The 18,042-nt window shown below is 40.1% G+C and overlaps 1 protein-coding gene across 1 annotated transcript in view; it reads left to right on the top strand.

Moving 5' to 3' along the window:
• Positions 1–1,552: 1,552 nt before the first annotated feature.
• Positions 1,553–18,042, top strand: part of SLC26A3 (solute carrier family 26 member 3) — a 37,623-nt gene continuing 21,133 nt past the window's right edge. Inside the window, exons 1-8 of the mRNA XM_002818341.5 lie at positions 1,553–1,662; positions 10,234–10,452; positions 10,950–11,089; positions 12,889–12,999; positions 13,598–13,779; positions 15,108–15,272; positions 17,272–17,424; positions 17,872–17,954. Coding sequence (XP_002818387.3) covers positions 10,322–10,452; positions 10,950–11,089; positions 12,889–12,999; positions 13,598–13,779; positions 15,108–15,272; positions 17,272–17,424; positions 17,872–17,954 — 965 coding nt within the window. The 5' untranslated portion in view covers positions 1,553–1,662; positions 10,234–10,321. The remainder of the gene's footprint in view (positions 1,663–10,233; positions 10,453–10,949; positions 11,090–12,888; positions 13,000–13,597; positions 13,780–15,107; positions 15,273–17,271; positions 17,425–17,871; positions 17,955–18,042) is intronic.

The raw sequence follows: 18,042 nt of genomic DNA, 5'->3' as shown, positions 1-18,042 counted from the left end.
GAAGTGCATTTAAGCAGAGAAAATGATGTCTGCAAAGAGTGGGCAAATTTGGGACTACAGGGGGCCACCATGGTGGGAGTGGAGAACAAAAAAGTAAGAGCAGAGTCAGATGAGGTTGGAGGGTTGTGCAGGGAGATCATGCAAAGACTTTGGAGGCCTGTTTTCTTCCGTGTAATCATCAGCCCCACAAAGAGGACTAGTGTGAAAAGATCATTCTGATTAATGAGTGGTAAAGAGATGGGGAGGGCTGCAAGAGGAAGCAAGAAGTGCAGCAAAAGGTAAGAGTGAAGATGAAGAAAAGTGATGGCTTTGGGATGTATTTTGGAGGCATGCTCAATAGGGCTTAAGGATGGATTGGCTGCGGGTGGGGAGAAGGTCTGCAAGAGGAAGTGTCAGAAATGGTTCCCAGGTCTCTGACATGAGTAAAGGGGAATATTCTTTACTGAAATTGGGAAGACTAGAGATGGAGCAGATTTGGGAGGAAAGATCAAGAGGTCTTAATCTCGATATGTGTCGTGTTTGAGATGCCTATGAGGCATCCAAGCAAAGATGTGGAATAGGCAGTTAAATATGTGGACCTAGAGAGCTGGGGTTAGAAATCTGAATGTTGCTGGGAGCCATGGGACTCTTATTTAGGGTAAGAGGGTAGCAAGAGAGGAGAAGGAAATTCAGAACAGAATCTTAGGAAATGCCAAAGAAAGAGTTAGAGAAGAAATTGGCAAAAAGGATGAGGTGAAAAACAAGTGTGTTAAAATTTTTTTAGCATTTTAAGAAGAGAAGATTTTAGCCCAGCATGATGGCTGAGGCCTGTAATCCCAGCTACTCAGGAGGTTAAAGCAGGAGGATCACTTCAGGCCAGGAGTTTGAGACCAGCCTGAGCAACACAGCAATACCCCATCTCTAAAATTAACTAATTAGTTAAATAATTTTTAAAATAAGAAGAGGAGTTCATGAAAGAGTAGTCAGCAAGGCCAATGCTTTTAAGTAAGATGAGAGTTGAAAGGATTCATTGTGTTTAGCAACATAGGGTTTATTGCTCTTAGGAAGAGCTGTGGTGGGGGCGGAAATTGGAATGCAGATATGGCCTGTGGCTGGAAGTTGGGTGAGTGTTCCTAATGAGGGCCTTTATCATACCAGGAGTTAACCTATACACTACACTTTTGTAGCCCATGACAGATTCCATGGAGTCATCCAGCCAAAAAACACCACCACTAAACTCTCATCTAAACAAGTTGGTAAAATGTCAAGGAGATAACCCTTGAGAAGATTTTTTTTTTTTAAGTCCACGTGCGCATCTGCTGTGCAAATCTCTGCAAACCAATGAAATTACATACACACAAGTGCAATGGGTGGTTTAATCTCACAAGGAACTTGAGGAAGCAATTTTCATCATCACTTCTGCTGATCAAAGTCTCAAAGGTCAAGACCACATTGCAGTCTTTTCATTGTTGTAAAAGTTAATGAAAGTTAATTATTAAAGCTGACAGAAAGGTAATTTGTCCACTGTCTTACATAGCCTATATATAGACATCCCTATGCATATGGATGCATGCAGAGCCTGTAGACCTGAGTGGATGGACACTGCCTCTGAGAACTAGAACTTAGAACTTTATCTTGAAAATGTACCACTGTTGCAGAAGCTCCTCACAGAGTGTATGTCAGGTAGGAACCAAATTTATGATTGTTATATTCAAACTGGTTTTCTGTTCCTTGAAAATGGTATTTTTTCTGATCAAAGCCTATTTAGGAGTTATGTTCTTAAATTTATTCCATGTGTGTGAATATTTTGAATGAATCCACTAATAAGCTATGCATGTATGTCTGGAGCACTAGCAATGTGGAATAAATATTTAAGTAGACTTTAATTTAACAAGTAAATGGTTGTAGGCATCATTATAGCCTTTTCAAAGATATTAGTGTTCTTGTTTTAATTATTCAGATAATTCCTTTAATTCTCCACTCAAATCTTGACTTTATAGATAGATTGCTCTGAGGGTTGGCAAAAAAAAAAAAAAAGCAAGCTTTAAGGAAAGAATTTCTCCAGGAGACAGAATCACCTACTAGAAAAGATTCAGAAAGGCCATCTGGTCCCAGACAGGCATAGGGGTATGTACCTATAGTCCTAGCTACTCAAGAGGCTAAGGCAGGAGGATAGCTTAGCCCAAGAGTTTGAGATCAGCCTGGGCAACATGGCAACACCTTGTCTCTTAAAAAAAAAAAAAGGGGGTGGGGGGCATATGGTCTAGAAGTGAGAAATTTATCTGCTAGACATCCTAGAAAGTCCAAGACTAAGGGAAACAGGGAGAGAAGAAAAGGCAATGGGAGTAAGAAGGATAGAGAATGGAAAGAGAATAGAGATGGGGAGAAAATGGTCACTGGAAAGTAGCAGAATGCCCTATGCCACAAGTAGTATAATATAATATAATATATTAGTAATGTATGAGTACTTATCCCATACGTTACTAACTCTATCAAGATAAAATCTATTTTATTCTTTAAAATGTCAGGAAAAGATTATACAACTTTCTTTGTATATGCAAGTGAGGAACAATTTATCAAATTATTGGACTAAATAATTCTCTTTTCTGAAGTAAGTTAGTCATTTGGAAAAACTGTGTCATGAAATTTGACTGCATAAAGCTCATTCCTTTTTTTTTTTCTTTTCTGAGACGGATTCTCACTGTGTCGCCCAGGCTGGAGTGCAGTGGCACAATTTCTGCTCACTGCAACCTCCGCCTCCCAGGTTCAAGTGATTATCCTGCCTCAGCCTCCCAAGCAGCTGATACTACAGGCATGCTCCCCTGTGCCTGGCTATTTTTTTTTTTTTTTTTTTTTTGTATTTTTAGTAGAGACAGGGTTTCGCCATGTTGGCCAGGCTGGTCTCGAACTCCTGACCTCAGGTTATCTGTCCACCTCAGTCTCCCAAAGTGCTGGGATTACAGGCATGTGCCACCCCATCCGGCCAAGGATTATTGCTAATGAAAAATTAGGAAGCAACTAATTTGATTTCAGAAACAAGTAAAATGGGGTAACACAATACATACTTTGCCTTCTCCCTCTGGATAAGGGAATAAGTAAGTATATAAAGACATGAACAAATGTTTAATACCTCCTAAACAGCTCATATTCTACTAAGAAACAAAATCATTCAGAAAATGAGAATGAATATTTTTCAATTACAAGAATAAATATGCAATAACACAGTCTAGCTCTTCTCTACAATAAAAGTCTTTGATTCTCCAAAGAGAAAAGAAGAGGCTTCTCTAGCCTCTTTGTCACTTTGTTGAGAAGCAAGGGGAAGAATAAAGCAAGTCACCTCAAGGAGATTGGTCCCTAGGCCACCAGGCTCATGTTTTGTGTTGTGGATATTGAGTGTAGGAGTGTGAGGCTTTCATGCTCAAAAGCAAGGACCCTGAAGGTGCCTCACCTTGTTCTTTTGCCTTGTCTCTCTTGGGGGTAGGGGCTGAGCCCCCTGACATTCAATATGTAGCAGAGAAGAAGATGTAGTGGAGAGAGTCAGTTATTCACAAGATGTGGCTTCTCATCCTGGCTCTGGGAAGTTGAGAAAGTCATTTATCTTCTCTCATCTCCATTTCTTCATCTGTAAATTAGTGACAATACAGCCTATCTTGTCTGCTTCCATCACACAGTAATACTCAAGGAAGCAAAGTGAAAGTGCTCAGAAAACCTCAAAGCCTTATAGAAATGGCCAGGGATTCTCTTTCGCCTTCTGTGAGCCTACTGGGTGTGAAACCCCTTGCTATGCTGCATCCCAACATTTCTCTAACGGTTTAGCCTATGGGCCAACAAAGCCTTCTGTTTCAGTGTTTGGAACTCTCAATATCTTTTGACATGATTTGCTTATTGCCCACTGCTTTGTCATCACCCCTGCCAAACCTATCTGTTCTTTAAAGTCTAACCCAAGACTCACAGTTCCTTCACAAAACCTTCCTAACTCCAACCCACATTTACATCCCTTCTTCCAATTTATTATCTGCACCAATTATTTTGGGCACTTCTCCTGTGTATGTAAACTTTGGAGTTTAGGTCTACATTATTTATATATCTTTTGCTCATAGTTCAGTTTATTTCAACAAACTTTCTTGTATACTTACTATGTCATAGGACCTAGCAAAAGAGGGAAAAATGGTTAAGATTTGGGCCTCGCCCTTGGGAAACTCAGTCTTAAAGGGAAGAGAAACATAAACAAATAATGTATGACATGGAATAGACATATATACAAGGTACTTACAAGAAGGAAATGATTAACTCTATCTAGGGATTCCATGAAGGCTTTACATCATTTTCTTATCTTCTACAACTGTTTTAGGAACTGAGTTCCTGACAAATAATAGGCTGATACATGTTTGTTGAAGGAATGAAGAAATGAATCAATGGTCAGCTGAGTTGTGTTCTTTTTTGTTTGTTTGTTAGTTTGTTGTTGTTTTGTTTTTTTTGTTTTTTTTGTTTTTTTTTTAGAGACAGGGTTTCTTTATATTGGCCAGGCTGGTCTTGAACTCCTGGCCTCAAGCAATCCTCCCACTTCAGTCTCCCAATGTGCCAAGATTACAGGCATGAGCCATGGCGCCCAGTTGTGCTGAGTATTTTTAAGAATGAATTGGAATCTACCAGGTATTGGAGAAGAAAAACACAAAGGAAATCATGTGTACAAAGATACGGAACTGCTAAATATCATAGTGTGTTAGGAAGCTGCTGCAATTGTGAAGGAGGAGTGAAGAAGCTTGTGAGATAGACCAGAGCCAAAACATGAAGGACCTTGTATGCCATTCTAGGAAGCTCAGATAGATAGATAATTTTAAAACTACGTTAAAACAAACTAGGATAAAAATGGAAAACTGCTACTTCTAAAGATAAGCTTAGAGTAAACATAAAGTCATAGAAAAGTTGGCAGCACTAACATTTTCCAACAGGTTCTAGCTGACTTTTGTCATGTGGACCAGTTGTAAATTCAGTCTAAACAGTCAATACTAAACTCACTTCTGAGACTGCTACCTATGAACTTAAGGCTAAGAAGTCTCCCTTTGTATACCCTGCTTTCAGTTTTAAGAACAGCCCTAGAAGGAAAATAATGGTCTCTTCCTTTTGCTATTAGGAAATTGAAGGCTTGGGCCGGGTGCTCACGCCTGTAATCCCAGCATTTTGGGAGGCCGAGGCAGGCAGACCACTTGAGGCCAGGAGTTCAAGACCAGCCTGGCCAACATGGCGAAACTCCATCTCTACTAAAAATACAAAAACTTAACTGGGCATGGTAACGGGTGCCTGTAGTCCCAGCTACTCGGGAGGCTGAAGCAGGAGAATCACTTGAACCTGGGAGGTGGAGTTTGCAGTGAGCCGAAATCGCACCACTGCACTCCAGCCTCCAGCGTGGGTGACAGAGCAAGACTCTGTTTCAAAAAAAAAAGAAAATTGATGGCTTGAATCACTGGCTCATAGCAAACGTAGTTAAGATATGGCAAGGCAAGGATTTGAAACCTGGTGTGCTTAGTTGCCAAAGTCTCACTCTTTTCTGTTGTACCTCCCAATTAAATTAGGTTTGACTTCCTTCTTCAGCATCTTGGGCAATGTAGTAATAGAATTGATGAAAAATAATAGTAATGATTATTGCCCACCTCAGCCTCTGACCTCTTCTGAGCTCTCTTAACCAACCTCAGTGCTGAGACCCCCTCCCCTCCATTCACCACTCCAGCCCTCTCCCATTCTGATGCCATCATCTCCCTGCTTCTATCCAGCCTCGCACTAACCAGAATGTGGAGCTTCTTGTGCGCTTGATTTCTGATTCCTCTGGCTGCTGATGGAGATCCCTCTGAAGGTGCTCACTGGAGCAATTATTCTGCTTGTTCTCCCATCTCTCACCTGCTCCCCCAAGTACAGTTATCAGGACGCTGCTGTATTTCCCATTGTCCAAGGACTAATTCATGAAATAGGGCTGGCTTACCTCTGGTTTTGCACTGACTGGCTCAGAGATATTTTGAGATCCATGAGGTGAATCGTGTTTTCAGCAGATTTCAGGCACAGTATGGCATTTTCAGTGATGTCTCCATTGAAGGCCTTTCTCAGCTTGAGCAGCTATGGAGAGGTGATGCTACTAGGAGCTGCCTTGTCCAAGAGTGGAGGCATCTAATGTGACTGCGGACGGACTGGGAAGTGTTCTGCACCCTTGCTTGTCTGCTGGTTTCAAATGACCGCTAATTAAAGACAAATCCTAGCACTGCTCGTCAGCATCTTGGTTCAAATTAGTTGTTTCCCAGCAAAAAGGGCAGACCTCTGAAAGACTAAAACACAGAATAGATAAACACTGAGTGGAAAGGTCAGGGCCAAAAGACACTTCTCAGCAGAGCAGGGCAGGCAGAGTGGAGGTTCTCGCAACTGGAGGCCAGTCTGCAGGTTGGAAATGGGTGGAACTTGGAGTGGTGGGGAGGTATGTACATGACAATCCCTAGAAATATCAAAAAGTTGTTAATACATGGGAATAGTTAAACTGAGAAACTGAACTTCAGAAATTAGTCCCAGGATTAAATTTCTGCTCAAAAAGAAAAAAAAAAAAGCAGAGAACAACAATGTGTATGACTAAGCCACAGCACCAAGATATGTAGGTATATGAATGTCTACGTGTGTGTCTATGTATGTAATATATATATCATAAAGGCCAAAAAAATAATAAAAAGCACGTCATAGGGAAGCAAATAAAAGTGGAAATATATACAAACAAGGCTTGGGATTCTATAATTAGTAAGAGGAAGGGACTCTGCGAATGAATTTCAATCCCCAAATCCGCAGACACCCCAAGGAACTCAGAGATCCATGAAGATAGAACATGAAAAGGCTTTTACATTAATATGGGCGTAATATTTGAAATTGGAATTGTGATTCCAGGAACCAGAAAAAAGTGTTTTCCAAGAATTTCTGGCAAAAATGTAACTTGTTCAGGTGAAAAAAAAGTTTAAAAAATCTCTTTTGAATTCCTAATTAAAGACGAGCCGAGATCTCGCCACTACATTCCAGCCTGGGCAACAGGGCAAGACTCCGTCTCAAAAAAAAAAACAAACAAACAAACAAAAAAAAATGAAGGTCATGCTCAAGAATCTCAGAAATGATGACATGGAGAATGTCATTAATTTATGACTATCTGGAACATCTCTTCAGCAGAGGTACCATTGGGGTAGTTGATTCAGAGGCCCACATTGTATGTTACACATGGAGGCATAGCTTTTGGAAGCGGGGATGGGTGCAAGGGGAAAACAAAAAGGCTGGAATGTGGCCCTCAAGATTTCTCCCTAAAGTCTGGAAAGATTTCTTTTCTTTTCTTTTTTTTTTTTTTTGAGATGGAGTCTTGCTCTGTCGCCCAGGCTGGAGTGCAGGGGCATGATTTCAGATCACTGCAACCGCTGCCTCCCGGGTTCAAGCAATTCTCCTGTCTCAGCCTCCTGAGTAGCTGCGATTACAGGTGCCCGCCACCACGCCTGGCTAATTTTTGTGTTTTTAGTAGAGACAAGTTTTCACTGTGTTGGCCAGGTTGGTCTTGAACCCCTGACCTCAAGTGATCCTCCTGCCTCAGCCTCCCAAAGTGCTGGGATTACAGGCGTGAGCCACCCCGCACCTGGCCGGAAAGATTTCTTAAGCTCCCCTGATTCCTACCCTGAGCAGTCCCCTTGCAGGCAGTGCTTGGGTATGAGGAGGAGGCTTTTACTGGCAAGACAGCCAGAGTTCAGGCTCTTGATTCAGCTGGAGGTATAAGAAAGCCCACTAAAGAGACAGCCATAGCCATCCTCAGAGAAGGAAGCTGATTAGAAATGAAGTTATATTTCTCCCATCATTGTCATCGGCAAAAAAAAATTAAAATTAAAAAAAAAATACAACAGCCAGAAGAACATAAGTACCTTCAAGATATTTTTTTAGGGAAGATAACTAATACATTTCTGTGAACTTCTTGAGGAAAGCATGAGTAAAGCAAGCAAAGAGCAGAATCTTTTTTTTTTTTCCTGTCCATAGCAGCATCTGACAGAAATACAAATACACAGTGCTGAAGTCTTCTTCATCCTAAGGTTGGCTAGGTTGGTTCCTTCAAAGGATTAAAGCTGTTCTTATAAGATATTCCAGATACCCTTTGTGAGAAATCCAAGATGTCAGAAGTGATTGACCATGGATTAGATCTTAATTATTAATGCTCCAATCATGTTGTTGGTAATCAGCAAAAAAAAGACAAAAATCCATGCTCTGCACAGCAATGCACAAGTCACCTCCACTTTGCGAGCAAGTTCTTCTGACAATGGGAAGTACTGTCTAGTTAGTGGGATTTGACCCCTGCAGTGTGGGTGGAGAGATGGAAGAGGGAATGGAAACAAAAGAGAAAAGAAGCACTTGGGAGTGGCAGGGGAGGAGAGGCCCAGAAAGAATAGCAAAGGAGGATCTAAATGTCATAACCTAGGCCCTGGTGGTGCACCTATCAGCTACTTGGGAGGCTGAGGCTGAAGGATTGCTTAAGCCTAGGAGTTTGAGGCCAGCCTGGGCAACATATGAAAGATCCCTGCCTCTACTGAAATATTTTAAAAATTAGCAGGGCATGGTGGACCACACCTGTAGTCCCAGCTACTCAGGAGACAGGAGGACCGCTTGAGCCTAGGAGTTAAGAGGCCATAGTGAGCTATGATTGCACCACTGCATTCTACCCTAAGCGACAGTGAGATCCTGTCTCTAATAATAATAATAATAATAAGGGAGTCATAACTGAACTCAAAGGAACTCAAATCCTGGAGGTCAAGCCAGAGATTTGGGGCAGAAGCAGTACATTGTGGTCAAAAGTTAGTACAGAGGACTTTAGAGGAAACTAGAAAATGGGGTGGGAGAGAAAAATGGGTGATCAAAGAGAGGTCAAGTGGGGCCAGCAGTAGAGGCCAGCATCTGATTCCTGGTTATAACTTGAGCTCTGCAAACATGCTGAAAATCCCATAAGGTATATGAGGGCACGGTATAACAAGATGCTATCTAGTGTGAGATAATTCAATTAATCGCTGTGATTGAAGTTGAGGAACAAAACTTGGGCATTATGAGTAGTAATATAGAACAAGATTAGAGGGAAAAAATGCTAGCAGTTAGTTGGAATGTTCTTCGATTATGTTCATATTGAACAATAGAGAAGCTGCATGACATAGAAAAGATAGCAAAGAAGTCTGAAAATGCAGGTACCATTTCTGCCATTTTAACAAGCTGTATGTCCCAAGAAAAAGTATTTCCATTTTAGTGTGGGTTTGGAGTGTGTGTGATTATTTTATCATTTGTAAGAATAAAATAATAATAATAAAATAATAAGAGTAACTGCCTCGAATTGTGAAGGCTAACCTGGTAATGTGCATTTAAACATTTTGTAAAATTGATCTTTTAAGCATAATAGAACAGGATTGAGATAAGAATTAAAAACTTAAACATTTTGTGTAGAAAATGCTAATAATTAAAATAATAACTACCATTTAGTAAATGCCTATAGTGTGTTGGATATAAAACTAGATGCTTTGGAAACCTTATTTAATCTTCACAATCACCTGAAACTTGAATATCTTTATCCCCATTATACAGGCAAGGCTCAGAGAGGTTAAGGAACTTGCCCAGGATCATTCCTTTAAAAAGACCTTATTACTCACAAATAAAGTAAACAAATAATATTTAGTTTGTTTCATAGTTTCCTTAACCACAAATTGTAAAACTCTAACTCCCAGAAACAATAAGGAAATAACTGAAATAGGCAATACCTTTAAATTTCACAATTTTTTAATTTTACAAGGTAAAAAAATCAAATTTTAAAATTCTATTGGGTAAATTGGAACAGTCTGGACTGGAGTTAGGGGCAATAAATAAACTTTAAATCTAATCTGTCCCAACACTTCAATGCCTTAACTTTGGAAATATTTCTGGGAAAAAAGTTGATGAGAGTATCTTGCCTTATAAGTAAAAAATTGACTAAATGATTCATAAACTGAGTCAATTTTGTTACTTTTTGGCAAATTAAAAAATAAAATAAAGCTCTTGTTTACTTACCTAAAAAAGCCATGTCCAGCTCACCGGAATAAAATATCGCTGTCGCAAAACACAATCTAGGTCCCTTAATCCTGCCTTTTTTGATCTTAAAAGGTGGTAACATTCAGTTCGGAGCTCACTCATCTGTAAATTGCATCACATTATCTCTGAGTTATTTAAGAAGCAAGCTCTGTTTGGTTTCAGGCATTTTTAACCTGCTAAAGGCAAGAAGAAGTGTTCACCACATAGTTCCAAAGGTCTTCAACTTGCCACAGCCAACAGAAAAATCAAAATGATTGAACCCTTTGGGAATCAGTATATTGTGGCCAGGCCAGTGTATTCGACAAATGCTTTTGACGAAAGTCATAAAAAGAGAGACAGACATCATAAAACATTTCTGGATCATCTCAAAGTGTGTTGTAGGTAAGATATTTTTTAAGGTATTGGCATTAGGAATACATTTTTGAAACACTTTCTCCTAAATTTTCTAACTTTCCAACTCTCCCTTCTGGCTCTAGTCCACAGCCTACAGTTCTTTCCTCTTTAGTTTCCAAACCTCCTACTCCCTGACAGAGTTGGAAAGGTAGTGTCTAAAATGAACCCCATCTCGGCTTATCAACACGGTCTTTCCAAATCAGACAACTAACAGATGGGGACAGAGGAAAATTCTCATTTGAAATATTGCATGATTTGAGCTGAGGATGACAAATAGGTCTATTATGGTTAAAGAAAAGCAAGCATTTTAAAAAATCCTTTGTTGGTGACCAGAGGGCAGCTGATTATGGGTAAAGAATGTTACTGGGAGTGAAATTACTAGTTTAATCTTTAGCATATTACCATCTTTACCAATTTCCCACCGACAGGTACTAAACTTAAAGTTTGATGTTAATTGACTGACCTGTGGCTTTCCATGTTTTCAGCTGTTCCGCACAAAAGGCCAAGAGAATTGTCCTCTCTTTGTTCCCCATAGCATCTTGGTTGCCAGCATACCGGCTTAAAGAATGGTTGCTCAGTGATATTGTTTCTGGTATCAGCACAGGGATTGTGGCCGTACTACAAGGTAAAAATTTTTTTAAGTATAATTTATATACCATAAAATTCATCCTTTGAGTGTGTACAGCTCAGGGACTTTTCGTATATTCACTAGGTTGTGCATCTGTCACCACTATCTAATTCTGGAACATTTTCACCACCACCAACCCCTAAAAATCCCTTACCCATTAACTTCACATCCCCCCCACCCTTTCTCTGTGGATTTGCCTATTCTGGATATTTTATGCGAATGAAATAATACAATACATGGCACTTTGTGTCTGGTTTCTTTCACTCACTGTAATGTTTTCAAGGTTGATCCATATTGTAGCATGTATTGGTACTTCATTCCATTTTATGGACAAATAAGTATTCTGTTGTATGGGCATATCACAATTTTTTTATCCGCTCATCAGTTGATGAACATTTGAGTTGTTTCCACTTGGGGGCTATTATGAGTTATGAGTAATGCTATTTTGAACATCTGTGTACAAATATTTGTGTGAACATGCTTCAATTTTCTTGGTTATATCACTAGGATTGTAATTGCTGGATCATATGGTAACCCTATATTTAATCATTTGTGGAATTGCTAACTTATTTTCTAAAGTAGCTATACCATTTTACATTGCCACTAGCAGTGTATGAGGGTTCAAATTTCTCCATATCATCAACACTTGTTATTGTCCATCTTTTTTCTTTTAGCTATCCCAGTGAGTGTGAAGTAGTATCTCATTGTGGTTTTCATTTGCATTTCTCTAATGACTAACAATATTGAATATTTTTTCCAGGTGTTTATTGGCCATTCATATATCTTTTGAAACATGTCTATTCAAATTTTATATCCATTTTTAAATTGGGTTATTTGTCTTTTTGTTGTGGAGTTGCAAGTGTTGTTTCTATATTCTGGATACCAGACCCTTGTCAGATACACAATTTGCAAATAACTTTTTTATTTTGTGAATTATTGGTTAACTTTCTTGATAGTATCCTTTGAAGTACGCATTTTTAAATTGTGATTAAGTCCAGTGTATCTGTTTTTTTTATTGGTTGCTTATGCCAGGGGTCCCCAATCCCTGGGCCACAGACCAGTACAGGTCCGTGGCCTGTTAAGAACCGGGCCACACAGCAGGAGGTGAGTGGCAGGTGAGCAAATGAAGCCTCATCTGTATTTACAGCCACTCCTCATTGCTCTCTTTACCTCCTGAGCTCCACCTCCTGTTAGATCAGTGACAACATTATATTCTCATAGGAGTGCAAACCCTATCGTGAACTGTGCACACAAGGGATCTAGGTTGCGTGCTCCTTATGAGAATCTAATGTCTAATGATCTGTCACGGTCTCCCATCACCCCTAGAGGGAACCATCTAGTTGCAGGAAAACAAGCTCAGGGCTCCCACTGATTCTACATTATGGTGAATTGTATAATTATTTCATTATATATTACAATGTAATAATAATAGAAATAAAGTGCACAAAAAATGTAATACACTTGAGTCATCCCAAAACCATCTCCCCTTCCCTAGTCAGTGGAAAAATTATCTTCCACAAAACCAGTCTCTGGTGCCAAAAAGGTTGGGGACCGCTGGCTTATGCCGTAGGTGTCATTTCTAAGAAACCATTGACAAATCCAGGTCACAAAGATTTATACCTATGCTTTCTTCTAAAAGTTTTATAGTTTTAGTTCTTACATTTACATTTTTAATACATTTTGAATTAATGAGGTAACATTTTTAGGATCCAATTCTAAGTACCATAAGAACCAAATGAGAATGTCTTCGATTCCTCTTGCACAGAGTAAGGGCTCTGCTGCTTATGTGTTTACAGGTTTAGCATTTGCTCTGCTGGTCGACATTCCCCCAGTCTATGGGTTGTATGCATCCTTTTTCCCAGCCATAATCTACCTTTTCTTCGGCACTTCCAGACACATATCCGTGGGTAAGTCAGTTACTGAGCTGATTAATGCTCACATTGTTTTTTCTTTATGAATTTTATTAGCCATACCTTGTATCAATTCCAAATTTCACATAATCCAGGAGAAGAGTCATGGTCTCCTGTGAGAATTAGGACCAGGGTTTGAGAAGGAGGGCAGGGTCACAGATGGCAGCCATTTTATTTATTTATTTATTTATTTATTTATTTATTTATATTTATTTTTTGAGACGGAGTTTTGCTCTTGTGGCCCAGGTTGGAGTGCAGTGGCATGATCTCAGCTCACTGCAACCTCCACCTCCCAGGTTCAAGCGATTCTCCTGCCTCAGCCTCCCAAGTAGCTGGGATTACAGGCATGCGCCATCACGCCTGACTAATTTTTGTATTGTTGGTAGAGACAAAGCTTCTCCATGTTGGTCAGGCTGGTCTCAAACTCCCGACCTCAGGTGATCCGCCCGCCTCGGCCTCCCAAAGTGCTGGGATTACAGGCATGAGCCACCACGCCCAGCCTCGCCAGTCATTTTATATGCTCTTATTCTGTGGTTGAAAGACAATATGCTTTAGAGAGGCATATACTGACCACAATTCACCCACTCTTAATTAGGTCCGTTTCCGATTCTGAGTATGATGGTGGGACTAGCAGTTTCAGGAGCAGTTTCAGGAGCAGTCCCAGATGGCAATGCAACTACTTCGGGATTGTCTAACAACTCGAGTAATTCTTCATCACTGGATGACAGGAAGGTGATGGTGGCGGCATCAGTCACAGTGCTTTCTGGAATCATCCAGGTGAGCACCTTCTCATGTAACTTGCCCACCTCAATCTGTTCGTCTTGACTGTTACACATCTCTCTATTTTTCCTCCCCCCTGCCACTCCTCCCCATCTTCCCTTTGGTTTGTGTCTCTCCCTCATGGCCCATAGGAAATACTGTAAGAAGGGTCACTCACCACAACCAGAGGGAGAGGAGTGGGTCAACAGTACAAAAACGAATGAATGTGGGTCTAGACAGAAGGAAGAAGGGGAATGGAGAGGCACAAACAGTGACAAGTGAAATGCTTCAACATATATCTGGGAATTGATAGAGTCAAGAAACATAACTGTATACAAGAAATCGTCATACTGGTGGCTTTGGAATTTTTTCTTTAATACTTCAGCAACTATAATCTAGTTGGAAGGGATGGGGGCTTTGAACTGTTCATGTCAATTTTGGGGAAAACTGAAGAGGTTTATGGTGGAGCCTAAAGTCTCGCTCCCAAGCCATACGCTGACACTCCTGCTGAATAGTGAAAATGTCATGGACTTTTTGAGATGTTGCCTAAGTTTATGGATAATGATATTACTGGTTAAGACCATTTCTCAAAGAAAGAAAAAGTCAATTTCTACAAGGACATAAGCATGTGTCTTATTGACAATTTGGTTAGTTATTTCTAATACATTTCTGAACCTAGTATAGAAATGGAACCCAACTGGGCTTTGGGCAGCCACAGCTCTGGCTGCGTTCTGGAGACGTGAGCAGAAAGACAGGCCAAGTATCCAAGGGAAGGAGAATCCATCCAATTCACTTTATTGCAAAACAATGATGCTTTAGGGGTGAATTAACCATCCTTTTCCCCCAGCTAGAACCAAGCACTTCTGATGTCCAATATGCAGTTATGTATTTCTTAAGCAAGTTGAGCAACTTTGAGGAAACAGGATAGACACTCGCTCATGTATGTTCCAGCAGCTAGAAAGTATAACTTAAAATTACATCAGCAAATTTATGAGGGCTGATGCTAGCTAAGATTCTACTAGAAAAGGCCTATGAGTCTTCCAAAGACAGCACACTTAAAAATAAATTAAGTGCGAATAAGCCTGTTACTTCTTGGGGGCAAACTAGACTTATATCCTATGTGAATACCATGTAACGTTCCACCTAGATGATGCGGTGGAAGGGAAGGAGAGCGAGGAACCCTGGATGGGAGGTGTCCCAGGAGGCAGGGACATTTGCTTATTCAAGGCATGTACATACAGTTTGAGCCTTTACGTTTTGTGTAATATTATTTCAGTTGCGGGTCCTTGAGTTTGCTGAGGTATACTCCTAATCTATGCTGACAAAGGCTTTTGTTCTCTTTCCAGTTGGCTTTTGGGATTCTGCGGATTGGATTTGTAGTGATATACCTATCTGAGTCCCTCATCAGTGGCTTCACTACTGCTGCTGCTGTTCATGTTTTGGTTTCCCAACTCAAATTCATTTTTCAGTTGACAGTCCCGTCACACACTGATCCACTTTCAATTTTCAAAGTAAGTATTTTTTTCACCTAAAAAATACTGAAATACATGAAACTCACTACTGTGTTTTTAGAGAGCTTTCCTTTAATGCCTTTGCCATAGGGTTTACCTACAGGTTGTAAAATTTATTCATATTAAAAAAGAAAGCAGCACTTTGGGAGGCCGAGGCAGGCAGATCACAAGGTCAGGAGATCGAGACCATCCTGGCTAACACAGTGAAACCCCGTCTCTACTAAAAATTTAAAAAAAAAATAGCCAGGCATGGTGGTGGGCACCTGTAGTCCCAGCTACTCGGGAGGCTGAGGCAGGAGAATGGTGTGAACTAGGGAGGTGGATCTTGCAGTGAGTCGAGATCACGCCACTGCACTCCAGCCTGGGCAACACAGTGAGACTCTCGTCTCAAAAAAAAAAAAAAAGAAAAGAAAAAGAAAGTAAAGCCAGGCATGATGGCTCATACCTGTAATCCCAGCACTTTGGGAGCCTGAGGCAGGAGGATCACTTGACACTTGAACCCAGGAGTTCAAGACCAGCCTGTGCAACAAAGTGAAACCTCACCTTTACAATAAATAAAATAATTAGCCGGGCATGGTGGTGCATGTCTGTAGTCCCAGCTTTTTGGAAGGCCGAGGCAGAGGATCTCTTGAGCCAGAGAGTTAGAGGCAGCAGTGAGCTGTGATTGCACCACCGCACTCCAGCCTGGGCAACAGAGCAAGACATAGTCTCAAAAAAAAAAAAAAAAAAAAAAAAAAGAAAAGAAAAGAAAGAAAAAAGGAAAGGAAAGAAAAGAAAAAGTAGCAAGGGAACAATACTGAAAATCAACCACATCTACCATACAGCTAATGTTAACAACAAAATTAAGTAACACTTCTCTTAGATTTGACTCAAGTATTTTCCAAAAGGAAAAAAAAAAGTCTATGTTTTAAAAGCTTTACCATTTTGTCCCAAGTTTTAAAATGTTTCTTAAAATCTTATTTTGAAAGAAATTTGCTGATTGAGTTATGATGTTTTCCTGTTTCTTGAAAAGCATGTCTCATTCTTTTAGAATTGAAGTTCTTGGGTCCTTTTTGCACCCCGTTTAGAAAATAAAAGAACATTTACCACTATATAGGTCAGCAGTTCTCCCCTCCTCCAGAGGATGCAAAGTAGAACAGATAGTGTTCTTAGTTTTAAAACTTGGGACAAAATGGTAAAGCTTTTAATAACATAGATTTTTTTTTTTTGAAAATACTTGAGTCAAATATAGGAGAAGTGTTACTTAATTTTTGTTGTTAACATTAGCTCAATGGTAGATGTGTTTGATTTTTAACAACTCCCAACAGTTTTTGGGAGTTGAGACAGAACTTGCTCCCAATTGGAACCAACACTCTCTCAATTCCATCCAGAGGCATTCCAGAAGTGGAGTGTTCTAGAAGCAATTTGGGATCCAGTTTTGGCCTGCTTGGGCTTTTGGGGGTATGTGGATGTGGAACCCAACTAGCTTCAAGAAGTAAGACCATGCATAGTGCACAGTTAACCAGAAAACTATTTTCCAGAAGTGACATAGAGAGTCAGCTAAGAAATGTGAGGGGGTGTAAACCCCCAAAAAGGGCCATGAATTGAGCATACTAAGCAAAACTATCAAAGATCAGAAGTTATTCCCTGGATAGAGTAGTGATGGCTGTGAAATAAAAAGTGATGACCAAAGAGACCTAATAAAGGCAGGAGACCAGTGGGAAAAATGTGAAAAGTATCCAACAAAATTTGACACTAGCCATAGAGATTCCCAGAAAAATGCCAGAAGCATTCTTAAACTAGTGTGCCGCCTACACTATGCTAACTTACTCTTCTCATATCTCCATCGCTACTCTCTACAATTTCACATTCACGATTAAACCGGGGCAGAACAGGAAATCACCATCAGTCTCTGTCAGTCTTTTTGCTTCCATGTTTATTTTTATTTGTTTGGAGATTTGTTGTATCCAAATTATGCATTAATATAGGGCTTTGGTGGTTTTTGTTTTTGTAATTGTAGGTACTAGAGTCTGTATTCTCACAAATAGAGAAGACTAATATTGCAGACCTGGTGACAGCTCTGATTGTCCTTTTGGTTGTATCCATTGTTAAAGAAATAAATCAGCGCTTCAAAGACAAACTTCCAGTGCCTATTCCAATCGAATTCATTATGGTAATTGATCATTTTCAGACTCTGTCATAGTTACTCTACTGTTTATATGTTGAAAGTCCTTCACCATCTGTAGCTCAGGAGGTTTTAGTGGGGCAGAGGCCATCTCTGCAGTTTTCGGGCATAATGTTTAGCATGGTTTTATTTTTATTCAGAATTTAATAACTTCCTCTTAAGATTTTGAGTTAATTTTTTCCATGTGAGACAAGGATAGTGCAGAGAGCAAGACCCTTGACAAAATGTCGTGTTAGAGCCGTTTGAATTTAGCTGTGGTTCTCAATCCTGGAGGCATGTTAGAATTGCCTCCGAATTTCTTAAAAAGTAACAAAGCCTGGGCTGGAATTCTTACTTAACAGGTACAGAAGTGGGTTTTGGCAATTTATTTTTTTTCAAAGCAAGACTCTTACTTGCATCTCACATTTCTAACTTGGGCCATTTGCAACTTTGCAGACCGTGATCGCAGCAGGTGTATCCTATGGCTTTGACTTCAAAACCAAGTTTAGAGTGGCTGTGGTTGGGGACATGAATCCTGGGTAAGTGTGTCTTCGATGATGGCATCACCATGCACTAAGCAGAGAGTTAGCAGTAGTGACAGGAGAGGTACAATCCGAACTGCAGGTC

Source organism: Pongo abelii, chromosome 6 (genome assembly GCF_028885655.2).
Source record: "Pongo abelii isolate AG06213 chromosome 6, NHGRI_mPonAbe1-v2.0_pri, whole genome shotgun sequence".
Lineage (NCBI taxonomy): Eukaryota > Metazoa > Chordata > Mammalia > Primates > Hominidae > Pongo > Pongo abelii.
Note: the sequence above shows the minus strand (reverse complement) of the source record. Positions and strands in the feature narration are given on the sequence as shown.